This window comes from Clarias gariepinus, chromosome 15 (assembly GCF_024256425.1).
Source record: "Clarias gariepinus isolate MV-2021 ecotype Netherlands chromosome 15, CGAR_prim_01v2, whole genome shotgun sequence".
NCBI classification, from domain to species: Eukaryota; Metazoa; Chordata; class Actinopteri; order Siluriformes; family Clariidae; genus Clarias; species Clarias gariepinus.
The window spans coordinates 13,851,301-13,865,366 of NC_071114.1; the positions used below are offsets into that span (position 1 = coordinate 13,851,301).

Sequence of the window (14,066 nt, forward strand, 5' to 3'; positions counted from 1 at the left end):
TACTGTCAGAAAATTGAGTATATAAAAACAATGAAATGTTCCTGTTACGTTAGCATGCTCCTACAGCTAACATTAAGTACACTGAACAATAATGTACACAAACACCACCTTGAGACAGCTTCACATCAGGAAAAGCTGTTGTTTAAACTTGAGATTCCTCATACCATCAAAGAAACAAGTTATGTAATATGTAATATGATATTAAACATACGGTTAGCAGTCAAAGTTGGGCAGATAGTGATATTGAGATATAAGGGTAATTGTATACTTCCCTGAACAGTGTGAAAAAGATGCCTGAGTATTGTGTATAAAATGAAGTCTGCACAGCAGCCTTGCTGCAGTGGTCATTATGTCTTATATAACTATACAGTTGACTATCTTGAGCTTGTGTTTATTCTAGACCTTAATTGAAAGACACAGATACATTACATGCACCACTGATGGAAAAAACTAAAAGTCTAGTACTCTTAGTTTTCAGTGCTTGGGGTTTACAATTCATTCCTCTGTTTTCACCCCTCTGTAATTTCTCTCACTCAGTGCTGTCTGTTTAAATGCTGTATATGTACAATAGGGTGAGGATTGTGTTATAGTTGTTATATTTTTGCTCCAACAGGGCTTAGCTCACCACCTGCAAACATCACATCCTCAGCCGTGCCCAGCATCGTCACTCCAATTGTCAACGGCTTCACTGGCATCCCTCACCAGCCCAACGGCCATCCAGCAGTGGAAGCTGTGTATGCCAATGGCCTGCCCCCTTACTCCACCCAAAGCCCCACTGCTGCAGACACACTGCAGCAGGCCTTCACTGGGGTGCAACAGTACACAGGTATAGCACATACTACTCACTCTTGGGCTTTCTCCCAAGTTAAAAAAAATATCTTTAGAAATGTCTTCTGTCTTGTGGACTATAATCAACTTAAAAGAGGTGTGCGTGGGGGGGTATGAGGGGGGAATTGGAAAATTTTTTTCAACTTTATGTAATGCATTTCATCTTGTTGATTTGTATTCATATATGTTAAAATAACTATTTGTTCATTTAGAATAAATCATTTATAAGTATTGTTGATCACCGAGTTGATTTTTGGAATTTTGTATCTCCACTGCAGAGTAATTCAAGACAGTGAGCTCATTGCTTTCATTCTATTATCGAGTTCTAGGAATGCAGTTCTGACACTTGAAGCATTTCACCACCAATAATACATAGCTGTGTACAAAGAACATTTGAGTCACAGTTAAATTGTGTTTTTTCTGTAATATTTATCAGTTGTAATACTGATCTACGGTCTTTTCATTCAAGATGAGACTTTACTCTATTATTTTCATTCTGAACCTACTATTCAATGCTGTCTGACAGGGATTGTTGTGATTTCAGTTTGCCTGAGCTGACCGCATCCTTGTTTGTTTCACAGCGATCTATCCGGCGACCACACTGACCCCTATTGGCCAAAGCTTGCCACCACCACCGCAGGTCATTCAGCAGCAGCAGCAGAGGGAAGGTGAGGGTGAGATGCTGTTCTTTTTTTGTAAACCACAAACAAACACATACATAAGCGCTAAACAGATGTGGAACAACCTGGGATATTTCCTAAAGGCAAAGGAACTGTAGATGGTACCACACTTCCACTCCTCACTTTTATAATATAATATTAGCTAGAGTGTTTTTTTTTTTTTTATGATTTTGATAATAAGCATAAGAGATTGGAAATATAAGGAGTATGAAGGATTAATGTGCCGGATTGCATTAGAAAACATTATTCTTAATATGATTTCTTTATTATATTATTTTAATCCATAGATCTCAGCCGCAGTACAGTCTAACAGTCCATGTTTGTTGAGTTTAATTTGTAAAATGGTCCAAATCTGCACATATGATAATAATATATAAAACATTTTCCTCTTCGCTCATTTGAATTCTGAATAATGTATGTCTGTGATATTTTTTAGTATGGATGCATTTTACTATTTTTCAGACAAAGTATGAGCACAAAAAGAGTACATAGCTACATATTTTAAGAGTTGTACTGACCTCTGTATGTTTTTCCTGCTTTAAACAGCGGCTATGAAGAGTGCACACACACTTTTTCAGCAATTTAAGCTATTAGTCTCATTTTTAATAACCTTAACTATTTGATTTCAAATGAAGTGCATCATAAATGAGCACATATCCGTATTCTAATCTAATGCTAATGTGTTTCTTCAGGCCCTGAAGGCTGCAACCTTTTCATCTACCACCTGCCACAGGAGTTTGGTGATAATGAACTTATGCAGATGTTTTTGCCCTTTGGGACGGTCATCTCCTCTAAGGTGTTTATGGACAGAGCTACCAACCAGAGCAAGTGCTTCGGTAAGTATTTAAGAAGCACTGTCAATACCTGATATATGAGTCATATAAGTCATATAAGACTGCGTGTCTGTGTGTGTGTGTGTGTGTGTGTGTGTGTGTGTGTGTGTGTGTGTGTGTGTGAATGCAAATACATTAGTCATAACATTAAAATGTCTCCCTGTACCAACTAAACAGCTCTGACCCTACGGAGTCCACTGATTGTTCCAGATGATTTAAGGGCTGTAAGTTGCAAGTTGGGGTCTCCATGTATTAGATTTGGGGGTTTTTTTCGGCACATTTCATGCATACACAATCGGATTGAGTTCTGGTGAATATGTAAGCAACATTGAACTCTTTCTGCTCCATACAAGTGTTCTTATATCCTTCTGTCATAGCCATCATCTACCATTTTCAACAATTTGTGCTACATTCGCTTTTCTGTAGAATCTGACTATTCAGCTAGTCTTTGGTCCCCACAGACATAAATGAGCCTTGGGTGCCTGTGATCCTATCACTAGTTGACTTAGCTATATAACAGACAATCAATGGTATCCAATTCACCTGGCAGTGGTGCTAATGTTATGGCTAATCAGTGTATATATACACTATGTAATAGTATGCCCTTTAGTCTATATCAGTCCTTTTTGTTCTTCTAAAACACCTTTTAAAAAGGATCATTTCTTCGTTCTGCACACAGAAGCCAGTGAAGTCAAATTACTGAAGTGAAATTACAGGAGAAAGTTTCACCGAGACAAGAGATGTAAATTGCATACCCATCCAAGACCTGTGATAATTGTCTGCAAACCTTTCTTATTAATAATGAATATGAAAAGTGTGAATTTCAATGGTGGAAAGGAGCAGGTTATCTGAGGTTTCAAATTAACACTGAACTTTCAGAAATGAGGAGCACTCATTTTATGAGCGTTTGAATTTAAATGGATATCAATGGGACGTCTGCAGTCTTGCATACAAAGCTGTTTGTGTGAAAAGGCTCTATTGTGGAAAAGAAAGGAATAATTAAAAATAAAAGATTACTTGCAGTGAACTTTACTGTATTGTGTCTAACCATGAGCTAGTACATGGTCATTCTGAAAACGCCTGAGCCATTATAGATCAGTGTGTGGTGTCACCCCGAGGGACCTCTTGTCCCAGACCAGTATTCCTGCCGACCACAGAGACCTGAGAGAGTTTAATTACATGATTGTGTGCAGAGTGAAAAAAAAAAAGCTATCAGCAGTGTTGACTTATACAGTAGGTAATTAAAATGCAATGTCAGGTCGGAGGTGTATGCACTCAGTGCTGTAATTAATCCACTGAGGAAGAGCTGAACTGCGATCGCCAGAAATAAAGCTGTGACGTACAGTATACAGAGTCTCTGATTTGGCTTTTTGCCCCTCTCATTCACCTCGCCAAGGCTCATTTCTCATCATATGCACACAATCATGAAAAAGAATGATCTGTGGTCCACTTGGAGGAGAGAGAGAGAGAGAGAGAGAGAGGAAGAGAAGAACTGGCTGTTTTTCACGGTTCAGCACCAGTTCCTCGGTGAGAGTGAGTGCGGGCAGCAGCTGGATCCACACTAAACTACACTTTCTGGTCACTGGCTTTTGAGGTTTGGTTTTTAGAGCGCGACAGGGACGAGCTGACATCTGCTATGACAAGTGTGTGATCCACTTACGATGACCTTTAGAAATCGTCACTGCTTTTTCCAGCATGTGCCTAACATTAAGCTCCTAAAATGCTTTCGGAACCTCGCTTGTGACTAAGTGGTTTGTACAGGTCAGAGTGTTTAGGCTCAAACGCCTAGTGTTAGACACACTCCTCATTAAAAAAGCTTTTTGCATAATAATCAGCTTAAAAATCTCATTAGACAAAAAAGGCTAAAAAAGCAACTATGTTCTTTATTTAAACCTATAAATTGAGTTGTATTAGCATTTGTGCACCTGATTGGCTCTTGTATTTTGTGATGCAACAAGTCTTTTAGGGTGTTGTTTTACACAGATCAAACTGTACTTTCAGATTACTGTGGCTGGAACGATTTAACTTAAGGAATAGGGTGACCTTTAAGCCCTAACAACACATTCTGCAGGCTTCCGGAAATTAATTGGACGTGTATATGTGGTGCAATGTCAATGTGTATAGTATAGCACAGAACATGTGACACTGTAGCTGCAATTAACATTGTGTCAAAAATCACATTCATGTACACAGTTATTGAATACTAACACCAAATGCTGGACCTTATTTAAAAACTCTGGATTCAGTCAGACTATGACAATTAGCGGGACTAATGCAACATCATGTACACGTACTGAGTGAACGCTTTCTGCGAGAGACAGAGCTTTTCAGGGTGTTTAACATTGCTATTCATGAGATTGACAAATTAACCATTTCCATAAGGGTCGACCATAGAAACCTGTTGAGCAGAGATGTTTTGGTCATCTAGTGGATGTCACTTCAATCCCTTAGATAAACACGAATGCCAGTATACAAATCATGCACACTTTCAGTAATGACTCATATTTAAAACAGGATTAAAGGTTCTCCGTTTATTTCCTGCTAATTCGTTTTATTACCATCCAGTTCCAAAGAGAAAAATGTCAGGTAGTTCACACAACAACCAGAGCATGTAATTCACATGGAATTGTTCATCTATCATTTATCATATCCTCAACAAGCGAACATTTCCTCACTCCTCTGTCGTCTTTGTGTTGGTTTTCAGGCTTTGTAAGTTTTGACAACCCAGCAAGCGCACAGGCTGCCATCCAGGCCATGAACGGCTTTCAGATCGGCATGAAGAGGTTGAAAGTGCAGTTAAAACGGCCGAAGGATGCCAGCCGTCCCTACTGACACAGCCCCAAGACACATGGAGCTTTCTGCTACAGCACAGGTAACACACACACAAAAATTAAACATTTGACAGCTTTGTATTTTGTTTTACAGATGTAGCGTTCTTTAGTCTGCATACGTTTCTGAAAAGAGGGAAGATTAGTAAAATATTCATAAAACAATATTTAGGGTGATTAAAATATTCTTAAATTTCAGCACCTGCAAAATCCTGCTGATGTTTTCAGGCTCCATGTTGTCCTCTTCTACCATCACCCTCTCACTGTTTGTAATAGAGCATACACTGATCCATATTAGCATGCATCAGTGATTCCCAAAGTGTGAGGCAGGCCCCCATTGGGAGACACAAGAGTACTGCAGGGGAGGTGCAGGGAGATGGAATGGAAGTAGAAAGCGCCTGAAAATAAACTGCATTGTAGTGTCACGACTGTGGATAGCTGTTAAGATTCAGAATCACAATCTTCTGACAATAAGGCAGAAGCTTAATGTTGCACCATTCAGGAACACACTAATAGCAATCTGTAATCTACACAGTTAGTGCTGAAATACATTTGGATCAATCAAGAATGTTTCTCAAAATGGCTAAAAAAATACATTACAAAGTAAGAAAAGCAGAAATATGAGAGCTTTTAGAAAATTTACTTATTTAAAGCCATTTGCATGGATGTAATCCATTTATAAACAAAAATTGAATAAACAAAACTTAAATCAGTGTTATGTTTTTTTCTTATCCTTTATAGGTTTTGAAAAGTGAAATCTTAAAAGGAGCTCGATTTTTTTTCCTTTAAAAATAAATAAAACAAGATTTTAAAAAAAAGAAGATGAAAGAGATTTTTTTCGAAGACATATCAGCATTTCTTTATGAAGACGTTCATCTGAGCGAAGAGATGCCGGAGAAGTGGCACACTACAGACAAACTACAAGCAGCAAAGAGTGAGAAAGTCAAAGCAGGATCATGGTGGGAAATCCCAGAAGACAAGAACTTTTAAGCTACAGAACTTCTCTTGCTAAGACTGAGTCGACAAATACGCAGCAAACAAAAAAGAGCAGCAAGAACAACATAGATTTCTATATACATATTATATATACGTGCTATATTATGGAAGAGGCGCTTCCAGCTTTTAATGATACTGGACAAATGAGGGTTATAACTTGAAAATCAAGGAAAAAAAAGGCAGTGGAGAAAAAAAAGCTCTTTTAAGCCACTGGCAGACCTTCTTTCTCTTTCTCTGTTTCCTTTTAACTGTCTTCATGTCTCTGAGCAAGTGGAGAACTTTTGGCCTTTTGTGGTCACGGAGGTTTCCAGAGGTACAGCGCAACTGAAAAATCTTTCACTCCAAGGGACCAAAGGACCAAAAACCTTTTTATTGTTCGACAGTAATATATAGTATTAATGATGATACTAATACTACAAACTACTACTAATGATGTTACATGTTTGAAAAAAAAGAAAAAAAAACAACTTAAGAGGAAATACTTGCTTCAGGTTGGAGGAGGAAAGAGATTTTCATTTCTTTTCCTTTTACATTTATAATTACTGGGTTTCAGAATATTTAAACAAAATAGAAAAAAGAAGAAGAAAACCGTATTTTAAAATCTATACTATTTTAGAGGAGTAGAATATGTGGATGAATGATCGTTAAGGGCATGATTAGTTATTTTTCATCAAACTAGATTTCAGCTCTTTATCTGGGACGCATGGTACTGAACCCACTGCCTTTCAGCTCTGTGTCTGACCTTTAACAATTAAAAAACATTCATTTAGTCATTCAATTTAAGCACACATGCCAGAGAACTTAGACTACCTGAACTGGTCAAAAGTACAGTTTTCTTTCATTTTAGCAAACAGATATTAAAATTAAAACTTAAAAATAATTTTAAACTCTTTTATACTTTTCTACAAATCATAGAGGACAAAGTATATCAGCAACAGGGTTCAAATTATTTCAAGTGTAATAAAATGCACACAATATTCCCATTTACACAAAACATAATCTGTTTACAACTTTTCATTTAATGTATTACTTCTGACCTTTCCGTAATTTTGCCGTGGTGCTACTGAGATAAAAAATATACTCCTAGCTCCATAACAGACTTGATTTTGTTAATAAATATTTGCAGTTTTTCTGTGATAAAAATTTAATATTAACTCTTCAACTCAAAATATAGGACATAAATTGAAGATGTCAGAACTATTCAGCTAGACAAGCTATTTAACCCTCCGTTTTACAAGTAAGAGAGGAAGCACCGGTACACAGGACTGCCAGGAGCAAAATGACTACACTGAAAATGAAAATACCCCAAACCCCCAAAGAACAAGACCAACACCACCTGCAGACTTTTTTTTTTACTTATAAGCTTTTGAAAAACTATGAACAAAAAGTCTTTTTTGACTTGGTTAGTGAAGTCCTTATGCACTAGCGTATTATTTTGCCCAAAATATTTATTTAGCTTCAGCAAGCATGCCAATCAGATTGTTCTGTTTTAAATAAGATGTTTTTAGTCAAGTACATTTAAATTCAAACTAACAATACCCAAATAATTAAAATATGACAAGAGATTTTCATCAACTAATTAGTTGTCAAAATTACCAGAAGCAAATTGCCAGCAAACCTTTTTTTTTTTTTTTTGGTAATTGACATTGTGCTAATTTTATTTTCTTTTAAAACCTCCAGCATCAGCAGGCACGCTGTGTGAACATGAGCTTTTTTATCTAAGCCATTAAATTGCTGAAACCTTGACTAATGCGAGTTCTCGACAAACGACACTGACCCTGGCCCAAAAAGTCATCTTGAGCTTCCCAGCTTAGCCGAGTCTTACAGTATTCTGTCTGACTCTTTATACTCTCTTAAACTCTAAAGCCTCTAGAGTCCTTTAACAGGGATTATGTTAATCCAGGCACCTATGACCCAACACCCCACATCATTACCATACGGCTTGTATTGATCAAATGGCCAGCCTTAGCCTAGGGGGCCACTTCTGCACAATCAATTACAGTGCTGAGTTCATTTTTTTACACTTTATATAACAAAAGCTTAAGAAAAGCTCACTTAAGATTGCTTTATCAATGAAGCCCAGACAAGCATTTAATGATATGGGTTAGAAATGTCATTAGAAAAAACAAGACAGTGATGAGGCACATGTTAATGTTGTAACAGTTCAGAGATCCTGAAGAATGAGTGGTATTAGTAAGGCCACGGCGAGGGCAGTTTAAAGGGCACAGGCACTGATGCCATGATGTACTTACAGCAGCTGCTTGTATTCTGTCTGATGAATAGTACACACACACACACACACACACACACACACACACACACACACACACACAAACACACAAACACAGATACTCAGATGTTGACAAAAGGTCAGATGATAGAATTGCATTCCTTTATAGCACGGCAAATGTACACCGAGTCCCTCATAAAGAGCTGAAAAGGTGTTTTTTTTATTTCTAATTCACACCAAATCTCTTTTTTTTTATTCATCTGTTTTATGTAGCTCTACTGACAATTACTCATGTATTATCATCTTCAAATTTGTAGATTTTGAATTGTATAGTGTCCTTATGCAGATTACAGGGTGAAACAATTTATAACAATAGAAAAAAAAATTTCATTTCATATAATTTGAATATAATTTTTCACATTTTTACCTTTTTGTCAAACCCAGAAATCTCTATTGGGATCAGCTCATGACCATAGATTTTGGTCGGGCAGAATCACATTAATAACTTTAAACAGTCTTGGTGGATACATCATACTTTAAAATAGCTCAATTGTTTAGCCCAAAGTTAGTTTAGCCTGTCATTAACTGTTCACTCTGCTGCTCATCCTCTAATAGTCTGAGCATTATTCCGTGTAATTCTTTACCGTTAGGACTCTAGTAACACTTGTTGGAGTTCTCATTTGTGACCACTAGGGGCAATAATATCACTATAGAAGAAGATTCAACAGCAGCTAGAAATGTCGCCCTGTATCTGTCGAAGAACATGATTTTAAATCATTAATATTAATTAATAATTTTATTGATATTAATTCATAATATTATTAATAAGTCATTCGTATTTTAGTTTTATTTAAAATGTATGGAGTCCTGAATGAAAAATTTGAGGTGGTTAAAATTTGTTAAACGATCTAGTCGAGCTCTGCCCGACCTCCCCTACACATGTGGTGCCACTGATCGCTTTATTATATATTGAAATTGAACAGAGTCGGTGGTTTTTTTTAATGCCGTTTCTTTCAGACCTCTGTTCGTCTGATAATGAATGACAACATGGTAATATACTGTACACACACGCAGCCCTCGGGCATCCATGCTCTAATAACCCTGCGTCCTCTCCGAATCTCTACATGTCAGATGTGAATTATTAAAATCAAATTAAATTTAGCCCTCACATAACAGTGGGCCTAATGCAAATTAAAAATGGCAACTCATGCCTGAAGTTTAATAAGTTTGAGAGATGATATCATTAGAGTGAGAAAAAATGGGATTAAAAAAACATTGAGTAAAATGGAGTAAACATGGGGGGGGGGGGGGTCATTGTGGATGAGTGGATGAGTATATTACAGTTACCATGTTTTGCAGTTTTAAAAAAGGGGCTGCACAGATTTTGTTCTGCTGCTTATGCTCTCGAGTGCTCCAAATCACCAGCATTTTTCATTTGTGTTCTCATTCCACCTGTATTCATGTTCAGATTTGTGTTTTCTCACACCATAAAGCCCAATGTGATGATTGAGCATGTTCAGACACGGTGGTGGTGGGTGGGTGGGGGGATGGTGGGGCGTAAAGTATATTAATGGTAATACTCGTATTAACAATATGACTCTTTAATTAATTACCTATGGTTTGTATGCTAAGGAAAGTAGCTTATTATAGATCTAAAATGTGTATATTAGGGAACATGAGCACAGGAACCTTTCAGGGGTCTCTGCTGGGTGAAGAGGGGAGGGTGGGGTTGTGGGTTTTCTGCTTTACAAGACCGTCTTCAACTACTGGTTTCTCAGCACAAAATCTATGGAAGTCTATATATACTGGATTTGCTGAAAAGCATGTGGACGTGTGTGATGAGTGAAGCAAGAAGTCCGGGTCACACTTTTACAGCCCGGACGAGACAATGCTGTTTACAGTCGCCGCTTTTCTTTTCTTTTTTTTTTTTTATTACATTTTTTTCTTTCCCTATTTTTCAGGTAATAAGGAGAGTAAAGTTCATGTTCTGCTCAAAACTCTAATGAGACACAGTGCAGTAATGTTTTTTAATGATGCAGGACAGATGCTCGTTGGTCTTCAACTGAGAAGCCAAACACTTCAGTGTTGACTTTTTTTTCAGGTATTAGCAAATATTTATTGTCATGCCAAATTAAATAGTATTTATTTATTTATTTATTTATTTATTTATTGGTTCATTTGTGTGATACCAGGTTACTTTATTTTAAGGATTACATTTAAAAGAAGACATCAAAAGGAATTGCATAATGGGCTTTTCTCTTTCTCTTTTTTTCAATTTTACAATAAAATTTGAAACTAAATAAATGTGTATGTCTTTGAATGACGTGCTGATCTGTCCCTGTTTAATGACACTTACCATGACTTAATGTCTTGATTATGTACTATTGCAACTTTATAAGGACTGTTTTCCTCTGAAGTCAGTAAAATGGTTCAAGCTTTTAAAAAACAGACAGGTAGAAACTACAACACAACAAAGCCTACTAAACAAAATTACATCCTCTGCCGTGACTAGGTTAGGTTTTTACACATGCTGAGTTTGTTAAAATTATTAATTATTAATATTAAACTGATCTTCATTCACACAGTGTCTCACTATACAGCTGATAATAAGATCCCGTCAATATTCTACTATTCCTGCCATTTTGTAGTTAACACTGAGCCCATGAAAAAAATGGAGACAGCATGAGGAATAAACATTAACAGGAGCCAGACTCAAAAGTAGTCATTGACTGATTTATCGGCCTGGCCGATATGAAAATAATCAGCATTGGTCAACTAGACTACAAGATAGGACAATTAACAAAAGTGCGAAATTTTTGCTTTTCTCTACACAAGCAATGGCATACTGGTGTTCAGAGAAAGGACTGGCACTAAGCTCTCAGAGGCCAAGTCATAAGGTAAAATAGAAATTGCATGCTCTACATGGCAGGCAATCTTCAGGTTAACATTATGCAAAAATTCTTAAAACGTTTTTAAAATTTTTTTATAAAATCAACGCTTATGGTAGTTTATTCAAACCTTTATGAAAAGAAATATTTCAGTATTTTTCTGATTTTTCATTAAATATGCTAAATCACTGTTGAAAGTTTAATCATATACATCTTAGTTTCTTTTGTTGTTACATAGTCCCACAGTATGGGGCGAAGAACTGCCTCACTACTCAGTACATATTGGCATCAGATGTTGAAATTTTGCAGTCGACCATGAGTCAAAAGGGAAACCATCCTCTTCAGGTACTGCATTTATAAATCATTCCTCTTCTACAAGTGTATACTGTAAGGTCAAACTGTACAAACTGTATTGAAGTGATGTTCAATATATTGAGTATATTGTGCATGAGTCCTCGGATGTGCATAGATCAGTGTTTATAATTACAACAGCAGCTGTTAAGTACAAACTCTGCTGTTTCCAGTAAAAAAAAAAACATTTCTGCACTGCCATGGGTCATGATCAGAGCTACAGGTTATAACAGGTTACTGATAATATGTACTAACACTTTCACTAGGGGGCGCTATGAAATCATTGACAAGAACGACTACATGCACAGGGTTGAGCAGCTAAAGGATGTTATACTGCATGAAAACATCCCACTTTGCAGCAATACACTACACAGTTCGTGCACTTGTGTTTGGGTGTAAGGACACGTAATTCAGTTTAGTCCATTCTCATTGGAAGGCATTAATGATTGTGTTCTATGAGGTGGATTTTAAATTATAAAATGGCAGACAACAACAAACAACAAAATGAGGTCACGAAACAGCGACTCAATGATGATACATACACTGAGTGAAATATATAGAATTAATAGAGAATAAAAGCTGTAATGAAAATATTAAGAGCAGCAGTGTGTAAGAGAGGAACAGGTGAAAGAATGGAAGTAGAGAGATAAAGTGATTAGAATTAGAGAGAGAGAGAGAGAGAGAGAGAGAGCATAAAAGGTAGAGGCAGCAGCTCCTGAAATAAATTGGCCCAATTACAATAAAGTGTGGCTCTTGGTCAGCGCGCAGGCCTGGTAGTTCATCTTTATTACAATCAGTTAATGAAAATCAATCCCCCTCCTGATACACTCTTATCTCCATGGCCTCTGTGTGCCGCACATGCACGGAGATAATAAATTAGGCTAATATTGTCTTTGATGAGGGAGGGAATTGCAAATTATTATAACTTTCCAAGATTTATGATACAGACGCCTAATGTCTGGGCTGGGTTTTTCTGCGCTTGGGGTGTGGAAGGGCCATTTGTTAGAAAGTTTAGAGGTGTAGACTTATGACCTGAAATATAGAGAGGGTACTGAGAGAAGCACTTTAAACGCACAGTAGAGAAATTAACACACTCATGTTCCCCCTGTAATAAAGTGGATTGTAATATACTGTAGAGGAGGTTGTGCATTGTAGCGATACGACACTGCCAGAAGCTTTTGGTTTAAATACACTAGCAGGATGTCTGTCTTTTAAAGATATAAACACATCAATTAGTTGTTTGGCACCAACATTGTTGTTAACATTTATTATGAAGAGGATTATTTTAGATTTTGGTCTAAAATAGATTCTGAGTGTAGCAGGTTATAAGAAACGAGGATGAGGGAGCGAGGCAGGGGCTGATTTCTTTTTAGCCCATACATAAAGCCTGTTAGTGACGGGCCTTTTAGATGGCAAGGGACACACCCACCGGATTTCATCTCCACTCTGGGGAATATGTTTGAGCCTGCTTCTCTCGAACCTGTCTAATATTTTACCAGCAGTTTTCATGAAAACACATACAGTATGAAATATAGTTGCAGGTGTAACATGAGCGAGGCGAACTATTAATAATTTGAAGAATAAACTTAAAGTAGATAGACTAAGCACACATCGTCCAAATATAAAAAATTACGTTTTGTGATTTTTTTAATTTATTTATCATTATTTTCCTTTTTTCTTTCTTTCATTTTTTAACTTGTATTCCAGGACACAGAGTTATCTCTTTTGAAAATAGTAATAATAATAATTATAATAATAATAATAATTTCTTAGAAGCTTTGAAGTTAGAAGCAAACTCGTGATAGAGTGGTGGTGTCACACAGTAAAATGTGAAGCATCCTAATAAGCAAAACTGGGCAAAATAGTGGCTGCTGTGAATAAACTAAATGCATTCAGTGGATTTCTGGAGAATGCTGAAGATGCAAAAAAGACATTTAGACTCCGTTATTGTGTAAGTAAGTATGATTACAGGTATGTGTCAGTTAACATCTGATATACTGTACATTCTGTGAAATAGGACATTATATGAGTTGAATGTTGTGTGAGCACATTCAAACATAAATTGCTCTGGTTACTTATACGGCTGGTTCCGGTTAGCCGTAGCTCTGATTAGCCCAGTGGGACTGCAAAGCGTCAAACGAGTCTCAGCTGAATTATGGAATGCATTTTTGCATGGAAACGAGGGTTGTGGAATGTGACTTCGGCTACTTACGTTGTTCTCGAGTTCTGGGTTACAAACGTCATGGTTGGTGTGCAGAGCAGGAAAATGTATAATGACTGCGACCTATTGTAAAATTGATTTAAGACAGAATTTAAAAAACTGTACTATCCCTTTAAAGTAATGATGATGGCTTGTCTTAAAATCCTGACTAACAACCAGAAAATTCTGACGTCAGAAAAATCTAAGCTTTCTTAAAATGTTTATGTAAATT

General features: G+C 36.8%; 1 protein-coding gene across 4 annotated transcripts in view; it reads left to right on the top strand.

Annotated features, from left to right (window-relative positions):
* celf5a (cugbp, Elav-like family member 5a) overlaps positions 1-9,918 on the top strand; it is a 188,759-nt gene extending 178,841 nt beyond the window's left edge. For 2 of the 4 annotated variants that reach the window (XM_053513221.1, XM_053513220.1), the window contains exons 8-12: positions 614-826; positions 1,410-1,496; positions 2,201-2,344; positions 5,046-5,213; positions 5,911-9,918. In XM_053513221.1, coding sequence (XP_053369196.1) covers positions 614-826; positions 1,410-1,496; positions 2,201-2,344; positions 5,046-5,173 — 572 coding nt within the window. In that variant the 3' untranslated portion in view covers positions 5,174-5,213; positions 5,911-9,918. Of the gene's footprint in view, positions 1-613; positions 827-1,409; positions 1,503-2,200; positions 2,345-5,045; positions 5,214-5,910 lie in introns of all 4 variants that reach the window. The other 2 variants (XM_053513218.1, XM_053513219.1) reach the window with 1 other exon arrangement.
* The last annotated feature ends 4,148 nt before the right edge of the window (positions 9,919-14,066 follow it).